The 21,655-nt window shown below is 44.7% G+C and overlaps 1 protein-coding gene across 1 annotated transcript in view; it reads right to left on the reverse strand.

The window, feature by feature from the left end:
- Positions 1–20,636, reverse strand: part of si:ch211-223a10.1 (putative ZDHHC-type palmitoyltransferase 6) — a 25,285-nt gene extending 4,649 nt beyond the window's left edge. Inside the window, 7 exon segments of the mRNA XM_048268953.1 lie at positions 1,158–1,214; positions 1,217–1,230; positions 3,894–4,072; positions 6,125–6,243; positions 6,643–6,755; positions 15,715–15,850; positions 19,523–20,636. Coding sequence (XP_048124910.1) covers positions 1,158–1,214; positions 1,217–1,230; positions 3,894–4,072; positions 6,125–6,243; positions 6,643–6,755; positions 15,715–15,850; positions 19,523–19,634 — 730 coding nt within the window. The 5' untranslated portion in view covers positions 19,635–20,636.
- Positions 20,637–21,655: the final 1,019 nt, after the last annotated feature.

The following is a 21,655-nucleotide window of genomic DNA, read 5'->3' on the forward strand; positions in this document are numbered from 1 at the left end:
CATTTATACGCCGCCTAGCCCATAGACCCCCATTGTTTTTGCACTTTATTCGCGGATCGCCCTAGCGGAACTGCAGCAGATTGCAGGTACAATGGAGTTAATAGGGAGGATCCGGTTTCTCCTCGTGAACGGCTCTGCCTGCACACACACGCCACTCCGCGCTGCATACACACCCACGCACTCCACCCCACACACACACACACACACCACCCCCACACCTCCCACACACGCCGCACACACACACACACGCACTCCACGCACACACACACACCCACCCACCCCACACACACACACACACACGCGACACACCCCACACACACACACACACACACACACACACACACGCACTCCACCCACACACCCCACACACACAATACACGCACTCCACGCCAATAATAACAATACACACACACAACACCCCACAATAATAATAATCTAGAGCAGGGTGTCAAACATAAGGCCCACCAGCAGGTTTTCATAATGCCCCCAGATGATTTGGCTAGGAAGGAAAAAAATAAAAAATATAATAAGATACGATAGTTAGATAAGATATTCACATCCGGTTGTCTTCAACAATTTGTAATAAGCCATTTCTGTGATAAATTGATTAAAACAAGCACTACAAACCATCATCAGGAAGAAGAGGCCAAAAACTGACATGGAAGTAGGTGTTTCAGGAGAGAAAGAGCAGGATATGACGGCAGTAGATGATTTGTACTTGTGTGTTCTCAAGAGGGTGTAGTAAAGGAGCATATCACCAAACAACACTGATATTAATGCAGAGAAATGATAATGGCCATGACAGTGACGGCCCCCACGAGGTCTCATTCCAACAAATCCGGCCCACTACCTAATATGAGTTTGACACCCCTGATCTAGAGTATCTGACATCATCAGCCTGCGCCAGCCTGGCGTTGTACAGCTGTTTTTCAAGAACGACATAACGATTATCACACACCCACACACACACACACCTGACCTGGACCACAACGCACGCTATCAATAATACCTGACCCATAGAATTGTGCTCCTTACTGTTGTTTGCACTGAATTAGGGCTGCACAATTATCACAATTGCAGATACAATTAATCGTGCAGTGTATGTATGTGTGTGTGTGTGTGTGTGTGTTTGTGTATTGTGGGGTTTGCTGACTTACCGTAGGAGATTGAGGGCTTGTAGTCGGCCGGTTTGTTGACGTACTTGGACAGGAGTTGCTCAGCTGCTGATGCCTGCCAAGAACACAGAACCCATCAGCATCCAGAAGTGGAACCTCAAAAAGATCTAGAGCCAGAAGAGAAACCTCAAAAAGATCTAGAACTAAAAGTGGAAGCTTAAAAAGATTTAGAGCCAGAAATAGAACCTCAAAAGATCTAGAGCCAGAAGTGGAACCTCAAAAAGATCTAGAGCCAAAAGTGGAAACTTAAAAAGATCTAGAGCCAGAAGTGGAACCTCAAAAAGATCTAGAGCCAAAAGTGGAAACTTAAAAAGATTTAGAGACAGAAGTGGAACCTCAAAAAGATCTATATCCAGAAATGGAACCTGAAAAAGATCTAGATCCAGAGGTGGAACCTCAAAAAGATCTAGAGTCAGAAGTGTAAGAAGATCTAGAACCACAATAAAAACAGGCTACAGCAGGCATGTAGATGAAGCGTTCCGTTCACAAAGCATAAAATCGTTTCAGAAGACTGGTCTAGTTTTTGAATGTACGCGCCGCTAGCACGTCTGGTGTAGCCAGTTCCATTGATTATAGTGGAAGCTAATTTACACACCGCTAGCACGTCTGGTGTAGCCAGTTCCATTGATTATAGTGGAAGCTAATGCATGCGCCGCTAGCACGCCTGGTGTAGCCAGTTCCATTGATTGTAGTGGAAGCAAATCTACACACCGCTAGCACATCTGGTGTAGCCAGTTCCATTGATTGTAGTGGAAGCAAATCTACACGCCGCTAGCATGTCTGGTGTAGCCAGTTCCATTGATTATAGTGGAAGCTAATGTACGCGCCGCTAGCACGTCTGGTGTAGCCAGTTCCATTGATTACAGTGGAAGCTAATTGTTACAGCAGACGTTTTTGGAACGAAACACTTCAGTCCCTTCCCTGGTGTAGCCTGCTTGGAAGCATCTAGAACACACTCCCTGGTGTAGCCTGCTTAGAAGCATCTAGAACACACTCCCTGGTGTGGAAGCATCTAGAACACACTCCCTGGTGTGGAAGCATCTAGAACACACTCCCTAGTGTAGCCTGCTTAGAAGCATCTACAGTAGAACACACTCCCTGGTGTAGCCTGCTTAGAAGCATCTAGAACACACTCCCTGGTGTGGAGGCATCTAGAACACACTCCCTGGTGTAGCCTGCTTGGAAGCATATAGAACACACTCCCTGGTGTAGCCTGTTTGGAAGCATCTAGATTCTAAAACACACTCCCTGGTGTAGCCTGCTTAGAAGCATCTAGAACACACACCCTGGTGTAGCCTGCTTAGAAGCATCTAGAACACACTCCCTGGTGTAGCCTGCTTAGAAGCATCTAGAACACACTCCCTGGTGTGGTCCCTGGTGTGGAAGCATCTAGAACACACTCCCTAGTGTAGCCTGCTTAGAAGCATCTACAGTAGAACACACTCCCTGGTGTAGCCTGCTTAGAAGCATCTAGAACACACTCCCTGGTGTAGCCTGCTTGGAAGCATATAGAACACACTCCTTGGTGTGGAAGCATCTAGAACACACTCCCTGGTGTAGCCTGCTTGAAGCATCTAGAACACACTCCCTGGTGTAGCCTGCTTGGAAGCATCTAGATTCTAGAACACACTCCCTGGTGCAGCCTGCTTAGAAGCATCTAGAACACACTTCCTGGTGTAGCCTGCTTAGAAGCATCTAGAACACACTCCCTGGTGTGGAAGCATCTACTGTAGAACACACTCCCCCTGGTGTAGCCTGCTTAGAAGCATCTAGAACACACTCCCCTGGTGTGGAAGCATCTAAACACACTCCCTGGTGTAGCCTGCTTAGAAGAGACATCTAGAACACACTCCCTGGTGTGGAAGCATCTAGAACACACTCCCATGCTTGAGTTCTAGAGTGCTGATGAGTCATTGAGCTTACTCGTGATGAGAACGGTTTGGAAAACTCTTTAAAAGAATAAAGAAAGTAATTTTACTCTGACAGAAAACCCCCACAACACACACACACATACACACTCTCTCTTTCTCACACACACACACTTATTCTAACACATACCAAAAGAGACACACACATACACTCTCTCTCTCTCTCTCTCTCTCTCTCTCTCTCTCTCTCTCACACACACACGTATTCTAACACATACCAAAAGAGACACACACACATACACTCTCTCTCTCTCTTTCACACACACACTTATTCTAACTCGTATCAAAAGAGACACACACATAGAAAGATACTCATTTGTATACACAACCATCATTCAGTTGTGCGTATCCAATCCAAGCATCTATATTTATGCAAGCTACTGTGTGTGTGTGTGTGTCTGCAGTGCCCTTCTTTATGTGTGTGTGTGTGTGTGTGTGTGTGTGTGTGTGTGTGTGTGCCTGCAGTGCACTTCCTTTATGTGTGTGTGTGTGTGTGTGTGTGTGTGTGTGTGTGTGTGTGCGTGCGTATGTGTCAGACATTGAGCATGCTACCACTGACCACACCGGAGTTGTTGATCCTGTTGTCCATCTTGCCTGCCCAGACACCACTATGAAGACAAGCCACACACACACGCACACGCACACGCACACGCACACACACACACACACACACACACACACACACGCACACACACACACGCACACATGCATGCGCGATAGAAAGACAGAAAGTTCACAAAGGAAAAGCACTGAGTTGTGTGACGTGTGGAGTGTGTGTGTAAGCACACACCTGTAGGTGTTGCCACGGTTGGAGAGGTCGAGCGGTGTGTGTCCGTCGTGTGTTTTAGTGTGTAAGAGGCTCAGGCTGCCGTTCTGCAGGAGAACCCAACACACCTCCAAACACCCGCGCTCAGCTGCCGCATGGAGCGCTGTCGCCCCCTGCTGGTCCACTGCCTCCACTGCACACCGCTGACAACAGAACACACACACACACACACACATCAAACTCTCTCTATCACACACACATACACACTAGAGTGTGGCTACCTGACCCGAGTCCGACCCGAGTAATTTCTATATTTAGAAATTATACTCGGGTTCGGTTCGGGTTCGGACACATGGGGGCGATATGCATTGGCAGCTTTACATTTAAAATAGCTTATTATGTTGGGTAACCAACAGGTCTGCTTTACATGATGCAAACGTTTGTTTTTTGAGAATAAAGTAAATTGTAAAAAAACCCTAGCAGTTCATTTCAAGACTTTTCATCAATGGTAAGACTAGAATTCTATTTCAATAGGCTATGCTTGCTTGGGCCTCTTGTGTTAATGTGCGCTGTGTGTGACCTGCGTGCGTGCACGCTCATCTGATTCTGTAGACAATTCCATTTGTTGTTTGTTCCGTTTAATGGGCTAAAAAGACAGGCTATCCACAAACGTGAAAGTTTAATCACTAGCATGGGAATAACTGAGGCATCATCCTGATCCTGAAAATGCCTGTCTGGTTGGTCGAAGTTCGACGAACTCTGTTGGAATGGGGCGGGTTCGACCGAAATTATGGCCCAACCGCACTCTAATACACACACATACTCGCACATGTACACATATCAAACTCTCTGTCACACACACACACACACAAAAACACATATCAAACACACACTGAAGAAAATGTGAAGAGAGCAGTGTTTGAGCAGAGAGAGAGGGGTGTTTGATGAGGAGAGAGGAGGTGTTTGAGGAGAAAGAGAGGAGGTGTTTGATGAGAGGGAAGGTGTTTGACGAGAGAGGAGGTGTTTGATGAGAGGGAAGGTGTTTGAGGAGAAAGAGAGAGGGGAGGTGAGGAGAAAGAGAGGAGGTGTTTGATGATGATGATGAGGTGTTTGATGATGATCATGATGATGAAGAGAGAGAGGGGAGGTGTTTGATAAGGAGAGGGGAGGTGTTTGAGGAGAAAGAGAGGAGGTGTTTGATAAGGAGAGAGGAGGTGTTTGAGGAGAAAGAGAGGAGGTTTGATGAGAGGGAAGGTGTTTGACGAGAGAGGAGGTGTTTGATGAGAGGGGAGGTGTTTTATGAGGAGAGGGGAGGTGTTTTATGAGGAGAGGGGAGGTGTTTGATGAGGAGAGAGGAGGCGTTTAATGAGAGGTGAGGTGTTTGATGAGGAGAGAGAAGGTGTTTGATGAAGAGAGAGGAGGTGTTTGATGATGAGGAGAGAGGAGGTGTTTGATGATGAGGAGAGAGGAGGTGTTTGATGAGGAGAGAGGAGGTGTTTGATAAGGAGAGAGGAGGTGTTTGATGATGATGATGATGAAGAGGAGAAGGGAGGTGTTCGGTGAGAGAGAGGTGTTTGATGAGGAGAGAGAGGTGTTTGATGAGGAAAGGGGAGGTGATTGATTAGGAGAGGGGAGGTGTTTGATGAGGAGAGGGGACGGTGTTTGATTAGGGGAGGGGAGGTGTTTGATGAGGAGAGAGGAGGTGTTTGATGAGAAGTGAGGAGGTGTTTGATGAGGAGAGAGGAGGTGTTTGATAAGGAGAGAGGTGTTTGATGAGGAGAGAGGAGGGGTTTGATGAGAAGCGAGGTGGTGTTTGATGAGGAAAGAGGAGGTGTTTGATGATGAGGAGATAGAGTAGTGTTTGATGAGGAGAGAGGAGGTGTTTGATAAGGAGAGAGGAGGTGTTTGATGATGAGGAGAGAGGAGGTATTTGATGATGATGATGATGATGTGTTTGATGATGATCATGATGATGAAGAGAGAGGGGGGGAGGTGTTTGATGAGGAGAGAGGAGGTGTTCGATGAGGAGAGAGGAGGTGTTTGATGAGGAGAGAGAGAGAGGTGTTTGATAAGGAGAGAGGAGGTGTTTGATGAGGGAGAGAGAGGTGTTTAATGAGGAGAGAGGAGGTGTTTGATGATGATGATGAGGAGAGAGGAGGTGTTTGATGAGGAGAGAGGAGGTGTATGATGATGATGATGAGGAGAGGAGAAGGCTGAGAGAAGGTCAGAGGAGGTGAGAGGAGGCGTGTCCTCACGTTGTTCCGGAGCAGGTAGCGCACCACGTTCACGTTGCCGATGGTGGCGGCCAGGTGTAGTGGCGTCAGCAGGAACTGGTCAGTGTCAGAGAACTGGAGCATTCCGGCCTCCATGGATACTGAATGGAAATATTCGAGAGAGAGACGGAGGGTCATTAAGAGAAGAGGGGGGTATTACAGAGCAGGATCATTTAGAGAAGAGAGGTACTTCACACAACTGCTTCTGCTCCTGAGAAAAGCACTTCATTTCCACAAGGGGACTTGAGTGGAAGGCTCCCTCTTTCTCTCTTTCTCTCTCTCACTCTGTCACTCTCCCTCCCTCTCTCTCTCTCACTCTCTCTCACTCTGTCACTCTCCTCCTCTCTCTCTCTCACACTACACTCACTCTCTCTCTTCCTCCCCTCCCTCTCACTCTCTCTCTATCCTCTCTCTCACTCTCTCTCCCCTCTCTCTCTCTCTCTATCCCTCTCTCTCTATCCCTCTCTCTCTCCCCTCTCTCTACAGGTCTCCATCACTACAGGGTTCCCCATGGCCCGCTGCATGGTGCATTGCGCTCTTGCCCTGCTGGTCCCGGATGTGAAGGTCAGCTCCGTGCTGCAGCATCTTGTGCATGGTGTGTACGTTGCCATGCCTACGGAGAAAGAACCGGAAAATAGACATCACCTGCATTCCACAACATAATGCATGCTTACACACAATACCCACAAACACACTCTTAGACACACCAATGTACACTCACACACACCATCCACAAACATACTCACAGCACACACAAACATGTACACTCACACACACACACATGTACACTAACCCATACTTACATATCAACACATACTCACACACACAAACATGTACACTAACACACACAAACATGTACACTAACCCAGTGTTTCCTCTACGCTTATTTCAGCATGGCGGCCCGCTACAGTTTAATCCCACCCAAATTTATCAGAATCAGGGGACATTATTGTAATGGTTGCAATTGATTTTTAAATAATACAGAAGATATTATATATAAGAAGAAGACACCGCTGTTACATTAGATGCGCACTCAATCAGGAATCGACGCAGTAAAAAAGCAATGACTGCTGGTAGTAACGAAGGTAAACTGGATTAAAGCAAAACTTGGCCAAAAACATTTTGTATGCACTCGCGGTGATGTACCGGTATGTTCAAGCGTTCAAGTGACATGTGGTTTAATGCATGGGTTAGTGTGACGTGAGTCAGACAGATGGGTCTTTAGTTTCTGAATTCTGTCCCTCTTAAGTCACGTTAGGCTAAATGGTGTGATTAGCAACTAGATTAGATTGTAACCTTTTTTTTCTTCGGGGGGGGCACTGCTAACCCATACTTACACATCCACACAGAAAACACACTCACACACACTGTACTGTACACTCACACACACACTTACAAACACTTAAAGCCCTAATTTAAACGTAAATGTAATGATGTAAAGTGCAAAGTCAGGCAATGAGCAAAGTGTATCCTGCATGAGTAAAGGAATCATGTGTGATTTGAGCTGACCCACTGAGACCGGTGCTTTGGGCTGACCCACTGAGACCGGTGCTTTGAGCTGACCCACTGAGACCGGTGCTTTGGGCTGACCCACTGAGACCGGTGCTTTGAGCTGACCCACTGAGACCGGTGATTTGGGCTGACCCACTGAGACCGGTGCTTTGGGCTCTCACTCCTCTGTAGTGTCTTTAAAGGAGTAGCGGCTTCCACAGTTGCATTAAAATTAAAGCGCATGCCGAGTGGGTGTTCCCGGCCCAGTAGCTATGCAAATGACTTGAAGTATAACGGTAATTTGATTGGCGGGTGCTTTATCTGTTGGTGTCGTCGGCGCGGCAAAAGTTGAACTTCTCGGCAGCAAGCGGGAGCCATGCGGCCCATAGCGGACCCTAATTCAGTTGACAACGGTTGACGAATACCATGTAAAGTGGACAGGATGCGTCTCCAGCACTGCACCGCACGCAGCCGTGTATGGGAGCCGTACGACTCCAAGCACCATTCACACTGTAACACACAGCAAAGAAGTCTTTAGGCTCTGAGTACATTAAGGAGCTTAGCTCAGATCTGTCTTTAGGTTTCAGTACATTAAGGAGCTTAGCGCAGCTCTGTCTTTAGGCTCTGAGTACATTAAAAGAGCCAAATCTTTCTTTTTATTTTCCAACCCTGAACATCGGCAAAATGCACCATTGAGATCAATATGTTTTGTGTAGAGCAGGGGTGTCAAACTCAAATTCACAGGGGCCAAAATTAAGAACTGGGGTATGTCATGGGCAAAGCGCAACATTTATTGAATAACCAATGTTTTTTATTGAATTAAAACTATATACACACAAGAAAAAATAGAATGCAGGCATTTCTGAATATAGCCTAATAGAAAAAAAATATATTGAATATCTGAATAGAAAAAATATATTGGCCTAATTTTTGCAGGTGAACTATAAAAATTGTAAATAACATTTAACAATTATCAAAATTGTAATTGTAACTATTAACAGTTAACAAACTCTCCCTCTGAGAATGGCCGTGCTGTTTGCGCTATATCCTGTGCAACAGTAAAACTCGCTTTTGCAGCATCATCACTTGTAACTTGGCTTGGAGAGTCTGCCTAGAAAGCAGACTTGCTTTCAATTCTCCCACCTTCTGTAGCTTAAGCTTCGCATCCAGATCTTTGTATTTGTCTTCATGTTTAGTTTCGTAGTGGCGTTTTATGTTGTACTCTTTAGTGACAGCTACGGTGAATCCACATACCAAGCAAACGGGTTTGTCCTTGAATAATATGAGCGTATAATCGTTTTCCCACCTATCTTGAAAGCTCCGATTATCAATCTTTCGCTTCGCCATTTTCGTTGATAGCTCATGCGCTGAATAGAAAACCGTGCTGGGCCAGCTCTAACGCGGATGCGCTGAATAGAATAGCGTGCTGGGCCAGCTCTAACGCGGATGCGCTGAATAGAATAGCGTGCTGGGCCAGCTCTAACGCGGATGCGCTGAATAGAATAGCGTGCTGGGCCAGCTCTAACGCGGATGCGCTGAATAGAATAGCGTGCTGGGCCAGCTCTAACGCGGATGCGCTGAAGAGAATACTGTCGGGCCAGCTCTAACGCGGATGCGCTGAAGAGAATACTGTCGGGCCAGCTCAGATATGTATAAACTACGCGGCGGGCCACTTCTAATACAGATTGAATAATGACCTCGCGGGCCACAAATAAGCAGCCCGCGGGCCTGAGTTTGACATCCCTGGTACAAATATGTCTTCTGAAGGCCTAAACAGAGCCCAGCCAAAAACTTCAATAACATTTTGATCAACTTTGAGGGACAGCTATGACCATGCAGGATCATCCAGATCAAATGTGAAGATTTTGCTACATACTATATTTATGTACCAGCATGCAAAATTTGAGCCTCCTACATGGTTTAGTTCTTGTGCTATGGGCTTGTGAACTTTGACAAACAAAAGAGGCTGATCAAAATCAACACCCCCCCCCCCCCCCTCAAAAAACTGGCTGTATCTTGGAAAATATTGATCTTACATAAAAGTCATTTTACAGTGTGTCTCCTGGATAACATAGGTACACCTGTTAATTTTTTCAGATTTTTTGAGACCTAAGTGCGTGGGCCCTGGTTGAATTGACGTGGAATGACCCTATAGATATTAATACTGCTTAAGCAATCTCTAGGACTACACAGCTTCATATAAATATAATGCACAGCAGAGAATCATCTTACATATCAATACTGCTTAAGCAATCACTTGGACTGAACAGCTTCCTATAGAAATAATGCACACAGCATAGAGCCTTTTTCCATATCAATACCTCATCTTCCATATCAATACCTCATCTTCCATATCAACACTGCTTAAGCAATCACTTGGACTGAACAGCTTCCTATAGAAATAATGCACAGCAAAATACCTGCTTCCATATCAATACCTCATCTTCCATATCAACACTGCTTAATAATTCACTAGGTCTACACAGCTTCCTATACTGTAGATATAACACACAGCAGAGAATCATCTTCAATATCAATACTGCTTAATCATCTTCCATATCAATACTGCTTAATCATCTTCCATTTCAATACTGCTTAATCATTCACTGCTTACAGAACACTCGGCTTGTACATTCATTGCTTATGCAGGACATTAAGCTGATATATGCAGGACATTAAGCTGATATATTAGCCTACATTAACTGCTTATACATTTCTTACATATATTCACTCCTTACACATTCACTGTTTATATACATTCATTGCTTATGCAGGACATTAAGCTGATACATTAGCCTACATTATCTGCTTATACATCCATTTCTTATATATATATTCACTCCTTACACATTCACTGTTTATATACATGCATTGCCTATATACATTCACTGCTAACATTTATTGCTACTACTTAAGCAGTCAAGCTGAATGTATCTCTATAGCAACCAGGATTAGCCGCTCCATGCTATGTCTCTATTCTCAGGTTAACAGCTTTGTACCAGGCGTTCTAGTTCTAGAATCTGAACAGACGGAACGTGGGTTCCTCTGAGTGTCCTGGAGAGGAGAGAATGCTCGGTTCTGTTTGGTGTCTACCTGAGCAACTTGTATCACCAGACACACAGCTCACATGATAACACATTGTTTCAGTGGAGGGCATTTATAATGGATGACACACACACACACACACACACACACACACACACACACACACACACACACACACACGTGCACACGCACACACACACACACACACACCCCTCACACACACAGACACTGTCTTTTACACACACACATACTGATAGACTCAGACAGATAGACAAACGCACACACTCTCTCTTCGACAGACACACACACACACACACACACACACAGACACACACACACACACAGACACACACAGACACACACACACCACAGACAGACACACACAGAGTAGAGAAAACACACACATACCCTCTTTCCCACACACACACAAACACATTCCCACACACACCCAAATTTCATCAGTTTTGTTGGGAGAGAGGGGCATTCTTCTAGAAATGAGCGGCTCCCTGGATCATCTCCTTCCCTTCTGTGGGAAACAGGAAAAGCAATTGCTCAGAGGAAGAATCATCTCATATTCAGTATACAAAAAAAGAAGGAAAAGAACAGGAAGTAGAACTCAACAATAAAATTAAACAAGTTAGAAAGAAACCAATGCAAGCAACCCAACTGAAGAAACACAGGCAAAACTTAGGAAACATAAATTCAAACTCAATGAAATACTCAATAAACACACTCAATTTATGATTCACCGTCTAAGGCAGGAAAAGAGCTTCCACCATAGCAATAAATCAGGTAAATACCCAGCAAATCAAATCCAGCGTAACAAAGAAAAATCAACAATCCCGGTCATAAGAACTCAGCAGGAAGCTAACCAGCTCACCTGAAGAAATAAATCATGTTTTTACCAGTTTTACAATAAACTATATTCTTCAAAAATAAACCCAACCAGGAATTCATAGACTCTTTCCCTAAACAGCATCCAATTACCACAACTCAATGAGACCCGAAATAAAAAACCTAGAATCACCTATAACTCAACAAGAACTGTTTGATGCTCTGAAACAGATGCCCGATAATAAAGCACCAGGTCAGGATGGCTTTCCTGCTGAGGTTCTACAAACAATTTTGGACCATCATAGCTCCACTTTTCATCAGAATGATTAATGAATCAAAACAGAAGGGCGTCTTCCAACTAGGTTCCACCCACAGCCTCAATTTCACTGCTCCTCAAGCCCAATAAGGACCCAACATTGCCATCCAGCTACCGACCAATTTCTCTCCCTCAATGTGGACAATAAGATAATCATAAAAATGCTAGCACACAGATTAGCAGAGGTCACCCCATCCATTATCCACCCAGACCAAACAGGCTTCATTAAAGGTAGAATTTCATCCACCAACACCCACCAGACTGTTAAATATAATGTATCACTCTACAAATTTTTTCAAGATAATACCATCATAGCAACTCTGGGCCTTAGAAAAACTTTTGATAGGGTGAACTGGAATTTCCTGTTTTCCCACATTAGGAGGTTTGGCTTCGTCGTTCATTAACTGGATTAAACTTCTATATACCTCTCCTTCAGCCACAGTAATCACCAATGGACTAACATCACAAAGTTTCACTCTTCACGGGGAACTAGACAGGGGTGCCCACTCTCCCCCTCACTATTTACAATCTTCATTGAACCCCTAGCAGCTGCCATCCGTCCCAGAACCCCCCCCCCTCATCAAGGTGTCCAGACTCCATATATGCATCACAAAATCAGCCTTTATGCTGTGACATTCTTCTCTTTCTTCAAGACCCCACAACATCAGTAGAAGAAACCATCAAACTCATTGAGACACATTCTCTAAAATTTCTGGAATACTCAATCAATTGGAATAAATCTGCAGTTCTCCCATTACATCCCAACAGCTGGGATGTGACAGCCAACTCTTCACCTATCCCTCTGCACTAACTATATCACTTTACTTAGGGATAAAAGTCTCCCCCAGGCTGTCAGACTTATTTAGCCTAAATTATTCCCCCTCTACTCACTTCAATAGATGATGACCTTCAACTGGAAGAACCTCCCATTATCCATCATGGGGCAGAATCTCAGTAATCAAAATGACAATACTGCCCAAAATAAACTATCTATTCTCTATGATTCCAACCCAGCCCACCACCCTCTGGTTTAAGTCTCTCCTGATTCATTAATCACTAAATTCTACTGGAAAGATAAGACCCCCAAGGATCAAACTGTACCACTCTCCAAAAACCAAAAGCAATGGGAGGACTAGAGGCCCCACACTTCCAGCACTATGCCCTGGCCAACCAGCTCCACTTCATCCACAAATGGCTACACCCCACCCCCTCAGACAACACCTGGTTAGACCTAGAACAAACAATCTGTAAAAAAATTAAAATCTCAGATCTCCCTTTCTGCAGTCAGTGGGTCAAAAAACATCCATCCTTCAAAGCCCCAACAATTTCAGCTACTCTGACAGCCTGGTGGAGATTCTACCACATCACTGATTCACCTATAGCACCATCAATTCTTTTGATTTGGAATAACCCAATTTCACCGTCAATAAAAAAAACACTTAACTTTCACACATGGATGGGAAAGGGCATCACTCACCTTCAACACATTCTTCAAGACAATAATCTGGCCTCATTTTCCTGTTTGGTCCAGAAGCCGGCATCGAGGTAAACACTTCTTACAATACCTGCAAATTAAATCATCTATCCTAGGAAAAATTAACATCCAGACAGCTAACCTTGACATTCCCCACCAATCTCAGAGCTGCTTAATATTCCCTCTCCCCAAAAAATACTCTCCCAAATTTACAAAATTATATCTTGTTCAGAAAAAACAATTGGCCTGCCATATCACAAATGGGAATCAGACTTATCAATTACTCCCGTTGCCGACTTCTGGACCAAAATGTGCAAAAACATCTACCTCATGACAAAGAATAGTAATCTACAACTAATACAATACAAGGTTCTTCACAGATTCCACTTCACTGCACATAAATTGGCAAAAATGGGGGTTTGGCTCGGATCTTTTGCACTCACTGCACACAAAATAACCCAGATACATACATTCATGCGGTTTGGCATTGCACTCCAATCAACCACTTCTGGGTGAGTGTCACAAAATCTCTCTCTTCCATCTTTGGCTGTCACATCCCAGCATCCCCTTCCTTATGCATACTTGGTGATACATCCACAGTCAATTTAAGCAACTCCGGCAATAAAACACTACTGGTAGCTTTGACTATCGCCAAGAAAAACAATCCTCATGAACTGGAAATCTAAGAAAAAACTCACATCACTCATTGGAAAAACTTGTTAACAGACTATATATCATTAGAAAACCTATCAACTTCAAACTTAATCAATACTCAGGATACAACCTCTCCTTGGTACCCCTTTATCACCTACTTACAGTCCTGACCCTCTTTGCCTGAGTTCCATCTCCCACCCCACGATCATAACACACTTCATCAACAGATACACATATCATGGAACACTAGGCAGGGGAGGGTAGCTGGAACTATTATTGTTATTATTATTATTATTATTATTATTATAGTAGTAGTAGTAGTATATAAATAGCATCCCCTTCTTTCCCTCCCCTTTTATTTACATTCTCTGATAACTTTACTAATTTCCTCTTTCTCTCTGCCTCTCCCATCGTTATTCTGCCAGGGCCCCATTGGATGGCTTGGGAGACTCGGTCCCTGGCCCTGAGTGGCTGTGTGGTTTTGGCATTGGTTGGGTCCTGTGGGTTATCTATTGGCCCTGGGCCCCCGGTGTGCACCCTCCTCATACGCTCATGCACACGCCTTGTCCTGGAAGCACACAGCACGCTTTACTCTCTTTTAATCGCACTACATGTTAGGTGACATACATAAACAAAAAACTACAAAACAGGCTAGGGTAAGAGTGGAGTGCAGGTAGATGCCTCATCAGGTGTCTATCTGCATGCCTCACTTATTTTAATGCACACATTGTTGGGGCATACATCTTACACAGGGTAAGTGTGGTGTGCATGGGGAAATCCTGACAGATATTCACCATGCATGCCCACTTCTTTTAATGCTACATTCTAGATAGACCCCTCAACCTAGCCATTCACATACTGTACATATTTAGGTCAAGAGTGGCGTGTTGGGTGAAGGTCTGGGGGCGAAGGTGTGGTTGGTCGTGGTAGTGGGGGATGTGTGCATATGCTGGGGGCCTGAGGCTGGGGTGGCACGAGGGTCCTCCCCTCTGTCAGCTCGTCAGCAGGTATAACTGCAGGGGCTGGGTGGAACTGTGGCCATTAATGGGTGCCCAGGTTGGCAATCAGTCAGGCAATCAACCAGGCAATCAGTTATTCCTATTATTATACTTATCATTAATAGAATAATTACAACTCCTCTCCTGAAACCCTCCCTCTCTATGTTCCAGCTTCTCTCCTCCTGGCCCAACAGCAAACCAGCCTTATACATATCGACACACACACACACACACACACACACATACATCCTCACATACTCACTACCCCTCACCCCCATCCCCACCCCCATCCCAACACCACCTCATTCACACTCTTAGAGCTACCATCCGCACCCCATCCCCCCCTTCTTTTCATTCCGGTCATCAATTTCATCCCTGATAATCATATCTGTAATCATCCTGGACGCAAAATCATCCTTAGCCTTTCTGTTATTAATGTTATGTTGTGTTATGTTTGTAGAAGCCAAGTCAATGTGATGTCTTGTTAAGTTACAGTATGTGTTTATGTAATATACGTCTGTTTGTCGTGATGTAGTATTCATGTGCATGTCGTTAGTGTTGCATTTTTCTGTAATGTCAATGATGTTTGCAAATAAAAAAAAAAAAATTAAAAAAAAAAAAAAAACACACATTCTTTATCTCTTTTATATGTACACACACACACACATACTGTACTGACAGACTTACACATATAGACAAACGCACATACCTTCTCTTTGACACACACACACAAAACGAACACACACACACACACACAAACCTGCAGGCGAAGTGGAAAGGTGTCTGTCCAGAGTCGCAGGGCAGGTTGGGGTCAGCCCCGCTGTCCAGCAGAAGATCTCCCACAGCACGGTTCCCATGGAGAGCAGCAAAGTGGAGCGCTGTGAAGCCACCCCAGCCTAGCCAAACACACACACACACACACACACACAAAGAGAGTATAGTAGTATCTTTGTATGAGATCAGATGGGAAAAAATGAGGTGCTAGAGAAACTACACACACAAAGAAGAACAAATGCATGTGTACACGTGTACACACACACACACACACACATGACAGCAACAGTCTGACTCTGACCTAACTGTCAGTCTGGACATGCACTTGGGTCTGCTGTCCGAATCTGAGCTCTCTGCAGGGCAAAGGTTATCAGCCCTCATCGGACAGCTCCTGTGACAAATACACACACAGCTGACCTCATCTTTCCATAAAGAGAACGCCAACTGTAAGCGTGTGCGGATATCGAAAGTGTGAACCTGCCCTCTTGTTACTAAAAGTGAGGGCAGGCCGACATCAACCAGCTGGCTCCTCGCCAAGCTTAAGATGCAGTGAGTGGAGGTGAGCCTGTTAGAACTGTCGGAGTCGCTGAGGCTAATCCCGCTTTCACCATACGCGTCTGAGCTCTCCATTAATAGTGAATAAAGCCGGTCGCCGAAAGTACAACGGAAAAAAAAACAACTGTCACGAAGACTGGCATGTCACATTGGACAGCTATCAATCACAAAAGCAGCTAGCTAGCTAGACTGGATGCAAAAGACTTCCTCACCAACTTCGGGACAATTTATCCAGCTAGCTAAATCTCTAGCTACCGTTTTAGATTCACGGCTTTGCCATGTCAGTGGAATGCAATCAGAAATATTTTTATATAAAAAAATAAGTAGAAATCTTGCCTTTCTGTTTGAGAACAGAGAAGAATGAGCTGGATGAAATGCTCGCGACTGTTCGAGATTACGCCTGTTTGAGTCGGATTCACTTTCGGATCTTTCACCCGTATCTTTAAATTAACCCATGAGTCATGAGTCTCTAGTATCATTAACTTGGATCAGTTGAGTCCTACTACAATTCAATCTAAAACGATAAACACCGCCACACACAAACCTCTTGCAACATTAGCTAGCCTACTAGCCATCATAGCTGCCAAAAATTTAACAATTTCGTAAGTAGGATAACCACAACTCCACAAATCAACCAAAGACTGAGTGAGCAGGCAGTCTGAGATAACTGGTTAACTTCCGCAGAGCCGGGTTAATGGATCAGCCGGCCCGGTTAGGCTACATTGAGTACGAAGTCGACTCACGGCTACGTTGTCATGAGTGGCTGTAGACGGCCGGTAGCTCCTCCCCAAAGTGAAAAAGCAATTCCACAACAAAAGCCATTCTTCACCTCTTAAATAACATTCAATGTTCTGCATGTAGCCTAGGCATACTTTAGATTTGGTGTATAGATGTAGCATATTAAAATGCAATTATGTCGCAGACAGTCCGAAACATTGCACGCTCTTAATGGAGCTGCTTTGTATACCGGGTTAGTCGGATCGCTGGGCGGCGGTTACGTTATGAGTGCGAAGTCAGCGAATCAGCCGGCTACGTTGTCATGAGTGGATCAGTAGGCGGCTTTAGTAAAACCGCCAAGGTGAAAAAGCAAATCCACAACAAAAGCCATTCTTTCACTTCTGAAATAGCATACAATGTTCTTTCTAATGTGAGGCATAGCCTACTTTAAAATACAATTAGGTCGCCAAGACAGTCCCAACATTGCAAGCTCTGTATGGAGCTGCTCAGGCTAGCCGGGTCAGTTGGATCAGCAGGGCGGGCGGTTACGTTGTTATGAGTCGCGAGCCAGCCGATCAGCCGGGCTACGTTGTCATGAGTGGATCTTTAGAGGAGCGAAACTCCCTCGTCAAGGTTAAAAAGAAAATCCACAACAAAAGCCATGCGTTCAAAAGCTTCTGAAATAACATATATTCTTCTGCATAGCCTACTTTAAAAATGCAATTAGGTCGGGTTAAGACAGTTGCAATGTCGAAACATTGCAAGCTCTGTATGGAGTTGCCAGGTAGGCTAGCCTACCTGGGTCATTTGACTCAGCCCGCGCGGGGACCGTTTACATTATGTTGTTATGAGTGCGAGTCAGTCGAATCAGCCCGGCTACATTGTCATGAGTGGATCTGTAGGCGAGCAAGTAGCCTAGTTTCTACTCGTGTCAAGGTGATAATAATAATAGGCCTAATGAGAATAGTAGTAGTAGTAGTAAATAATAATAATAATAATAATAATAACAATAATAATTTAGTCACTGCAGGGCATTTCTACGTTCCTGTTTCTATGTCTACATTGAAAGTCAATTGCTTAGGCTAGGTTAAGACAATAAATAAACAGTCTGGCTCAAACTGCTTTCTTTCCGTAAAAATGGGTGGAGATTTTGATGCTATTATATTAGGCTATTTTATATTATATTATATTATATATGATATTATATTAGGCTACCTAACATGAGATATATATATATATATATATATATATATATATATATATATATATATATATATATATATATATATATATATATATAGCTATGATTAATAGGCTAATAATATTAGTTGCCTAGTAGGCCTATTAGCTGCCTATAATACCTATTAGAATAGATTCCTAGTAGCCTACTATTGGTATATAGTAGTGGTAATAAACATTGTAGAGTAGCATTAGACCTAGGCAAATTTTCTATTGTTAACAAAACAACAACAAATAATTAATTATTATAATATTGGCTACCCTCCCTGTCAATAAGATCAAAGTTTCTGAACATGAGCACCAAAAGATGAACAATGTGTGGATGCACTTTGACCAGGAGACCAACACTCTTAGGCTAAATGCAAGTGCTGCAAAAAACCTGGTTTCAAATCATGGAGGATCCACATCCAACATGAGAAGGCACTTAAAAATGAAGCACCCCACTGCACTGCTTGAACGTAGGACTGAATTTCTTTTACATTTAGCAATACTGACTCAAGTGATTCGTTCAACCCGGATCAGTTTAGTGAGTGACTCAGAATAACCCGGATCCTTAAAAGGAATCGAGTTTGACAGGCCTATTCGAGATTACTCCGCTGCACAGCCTCTAATATGCAAATGCATGTGTACACGTGTACACACACACACACACACACACACATGACAGCAACAGTCTGACACTGACCTAACTGTCAGTCTGGACATGCACTTGGGTCTGCTGTTCCGAATCTGAGCTCTCTGCAGGGCAAAGGTTATCAGCCCTCATCGGACAGCTCCTGTGACAAATACACACACAGCTGACCTCATCTTTCCATGAAGAGAACGCGAACTGTAAACGTGTCGTGATATCGAAAGTGTGAACCTGCCCTCTTGTTACTAAAAAGTGAGGGCAGGCCGACATCAGCCAGCTGGCGCTCCTCGCGCCAAGCTTAAGATGCAGTGAGTGGAGGTGAGCCTGTTAGAACTGTCGCAGTCGCGAGGCTAATCCCGCTTTCACCCGCCTCGCGTCTGAGCTCTCCATTAATAGTGAATAAAGCCGATCGCTTTCGAGTACAACGGAAAAAAACAACTGTCACGCGAAGACTGGCATGTCACATTGGACAGCTATCAATCACAAAGCAGCTAGCTAGCTAGACTGGATGCAAAAGACTAGCTTCCTCACCAACTTCGGGACAATTTATCCAGCTAGCTAAATCTCTAAGCTACCGTTTCGTTACGGCTTTGCCATGTCAGTGGAATGCAATCAGAAATATTTTTATATAAAAAAATAAGTAGAAACTTGCCTTTCTGTTTGAGAACAGAGCGATCGAGCTGGATGAAATGCTCGCACTGTTCGAGATTACTCCGCTGCACAGCTTCTAATATGCCGCCCTCTCCCGCTGTAACGGGAACCATCGTAGCCTGTTGTTACTGCCTCCGCTGACAGGTCCGTTGTCAAACACACAGGGGCGGTGGCATTTCCGCGCAGGCAACGCCACCCCGGTTCAAAGTCTACCGGAGAGCAACATCATAGAGCTTTGTTTGGTTGGTTGACAGCGAGACAGACTCGGCGAGAGAGTCGGTGATGACAATGAGCCACGCCTTTCTCGAGTTGAATCTCTCATTTGCAGTATTGGCTAAACTTCCGCATGTGACCACGCAGCAGGCACGCCCTCTTCGTGACGGTCAGGTGACAGAAGACAGCGAGAGTGGTGATTTCTCAAAACAGACATCCCGGGCGCACCGCTACCGTCCCTAAATGCGTGACATGCCTGGCCCGAGCACAGAGCTATTTTTAAGTCGCAGTAAACAGTCGGCTATACCTACTGTGACCGGACTAGTTTGCTAATAATAGGATTACTTGCCCGCATGGATTGAAAAAGTGAATTTAGGCACAGAAAACCTCCTGATGAGAGACTAGAGACGCTACGTAACTTTGATCAGCTGTTCTGGCAGCGCACGGCTGCTTCGGCGTAGACCTAATTCCGTGCCTCAGACAGATAAATATATTTTAGATGGCCTATCTAGTTTAGGATGTGGTTTCTAGGATTCGAGTTTCCCAGATGTCTCGCGTTTACTGAGATAACTGGCGTTAGGCTACTCAGATAACTCGGTTCAATGAAAGGCACACTGAAACAAGGCAAGAGCGTCTCTCACTTCTGATATTCAACACATTGAGGCACTAGGCTACCATTAATTTCAAGATAGCCGTAGAAGTGTTAAGGGGACAATAACTGATGTCATCATGCTGTGAATGCTGTGCATGTGCATGCGAGCGGGCATAGCCTATGTTGTTTCCTCACTCGCTATTGCCCCACGTGCGTTTCCTATGAAAAACTCACCTCTGATGTTAATTTGAGCGATATTTGGGTATAGGGACCACAAGATGTCGCTGTCGGACAAATATTATTTTCAAGAATAACAACATTCTGTTCATTCTGGTTATAGGCCTACATATTATTGTAACTCTGAAACAAGTTGGTAGCAAATGTTAAAATGGTGCTAGATAATATGATCATCTGATTTTAACTTTGCCTTTACAACAAATTATTTTAAACCCCCTCTTTTGTTAGGAAAGGATATGCCACTTTTTAAAATCGAATTGGCCATTCCTGGACTGCCTTTAATAAATAGCCTATTGCCTACGTTTGACAGCGGAATGAGCTCGTGTCCACGGGCCAGTGTAAATTAAACGGCAGAGTGAAAGCTGGGAGCGCACAGCAGAACTGGCTGGGCAAGGCCGCGCAATTTCCCCTTCTGCTTCTCCCCACCGGAGGAAGTAAAGGCACATGACTCGCCGCGCGGCTGATGTCACAGTTAGCGTTGTGCAAAGTTCAGAAGCTCTCGGGATTAGTTGGAACAGTTAGCACAGCGCAGAGCAGCTTGCGCAGCGGAATGTGAGATCGCAGTTCCAGCAGATCCGGATATGGAATAGCGAGGCAATGACCGTCCTCCGCTGGCCTTTGAGTGCGGCGCACAGTCGTTTTGTGCGAGGCTACCTTCACACAGGTAAGTGTGCCAAACCTCAGCGCCTCTCTGATAATAAAGGGGTGTGTCAGAGATTGATTATGAAGTGAATGCCTAAAATAGAATGTGCACGGTGTGTGTGTGTGTGTGTGTGTGTGTGTGTGTGTGTGTGTGTGTGTGTGTGTGTGTGTTGTATTATTGTGTGAGTGAGTGAGGGAGAGAGTGGGGTGGCAGGGTTGTGTGTGTGTGTGTGTGTGTGTGTGTGTGTGTGTGTGTGTGAATCCTGGTGTGTGAGTAGTGTCATCAGGTAGTTCCGTTTTTTTTTAACCATGGCAACCGTAAGGAGGGGGTGCGGGCTGTGGGGAGGGGGGGGGTCCTGAGGAGATTCCAGCTCTTTGGTATGCGCGCGCGCTACCTCACAGCTTCGCGTGAGCTTATCCACCACGTGCCCCGAGCCCCGTGCGGTAATG

This window comes from Alosa alosa, chromosome 18 (genome assembly GCF_017589495.1).
Source record: "Alosa alosa isolate M-15738 ecotype Scorff River chromosome 18, AALO_Geno_1.1, whole genome shotgun sequence".
Taxonomy (NCBI): domain Eukaryota; kingdom Metazoa; phylum Chordata; class Actinopteri; order Clupeiformes; family Clupeidae; genus Alosa; species Alosa alosa.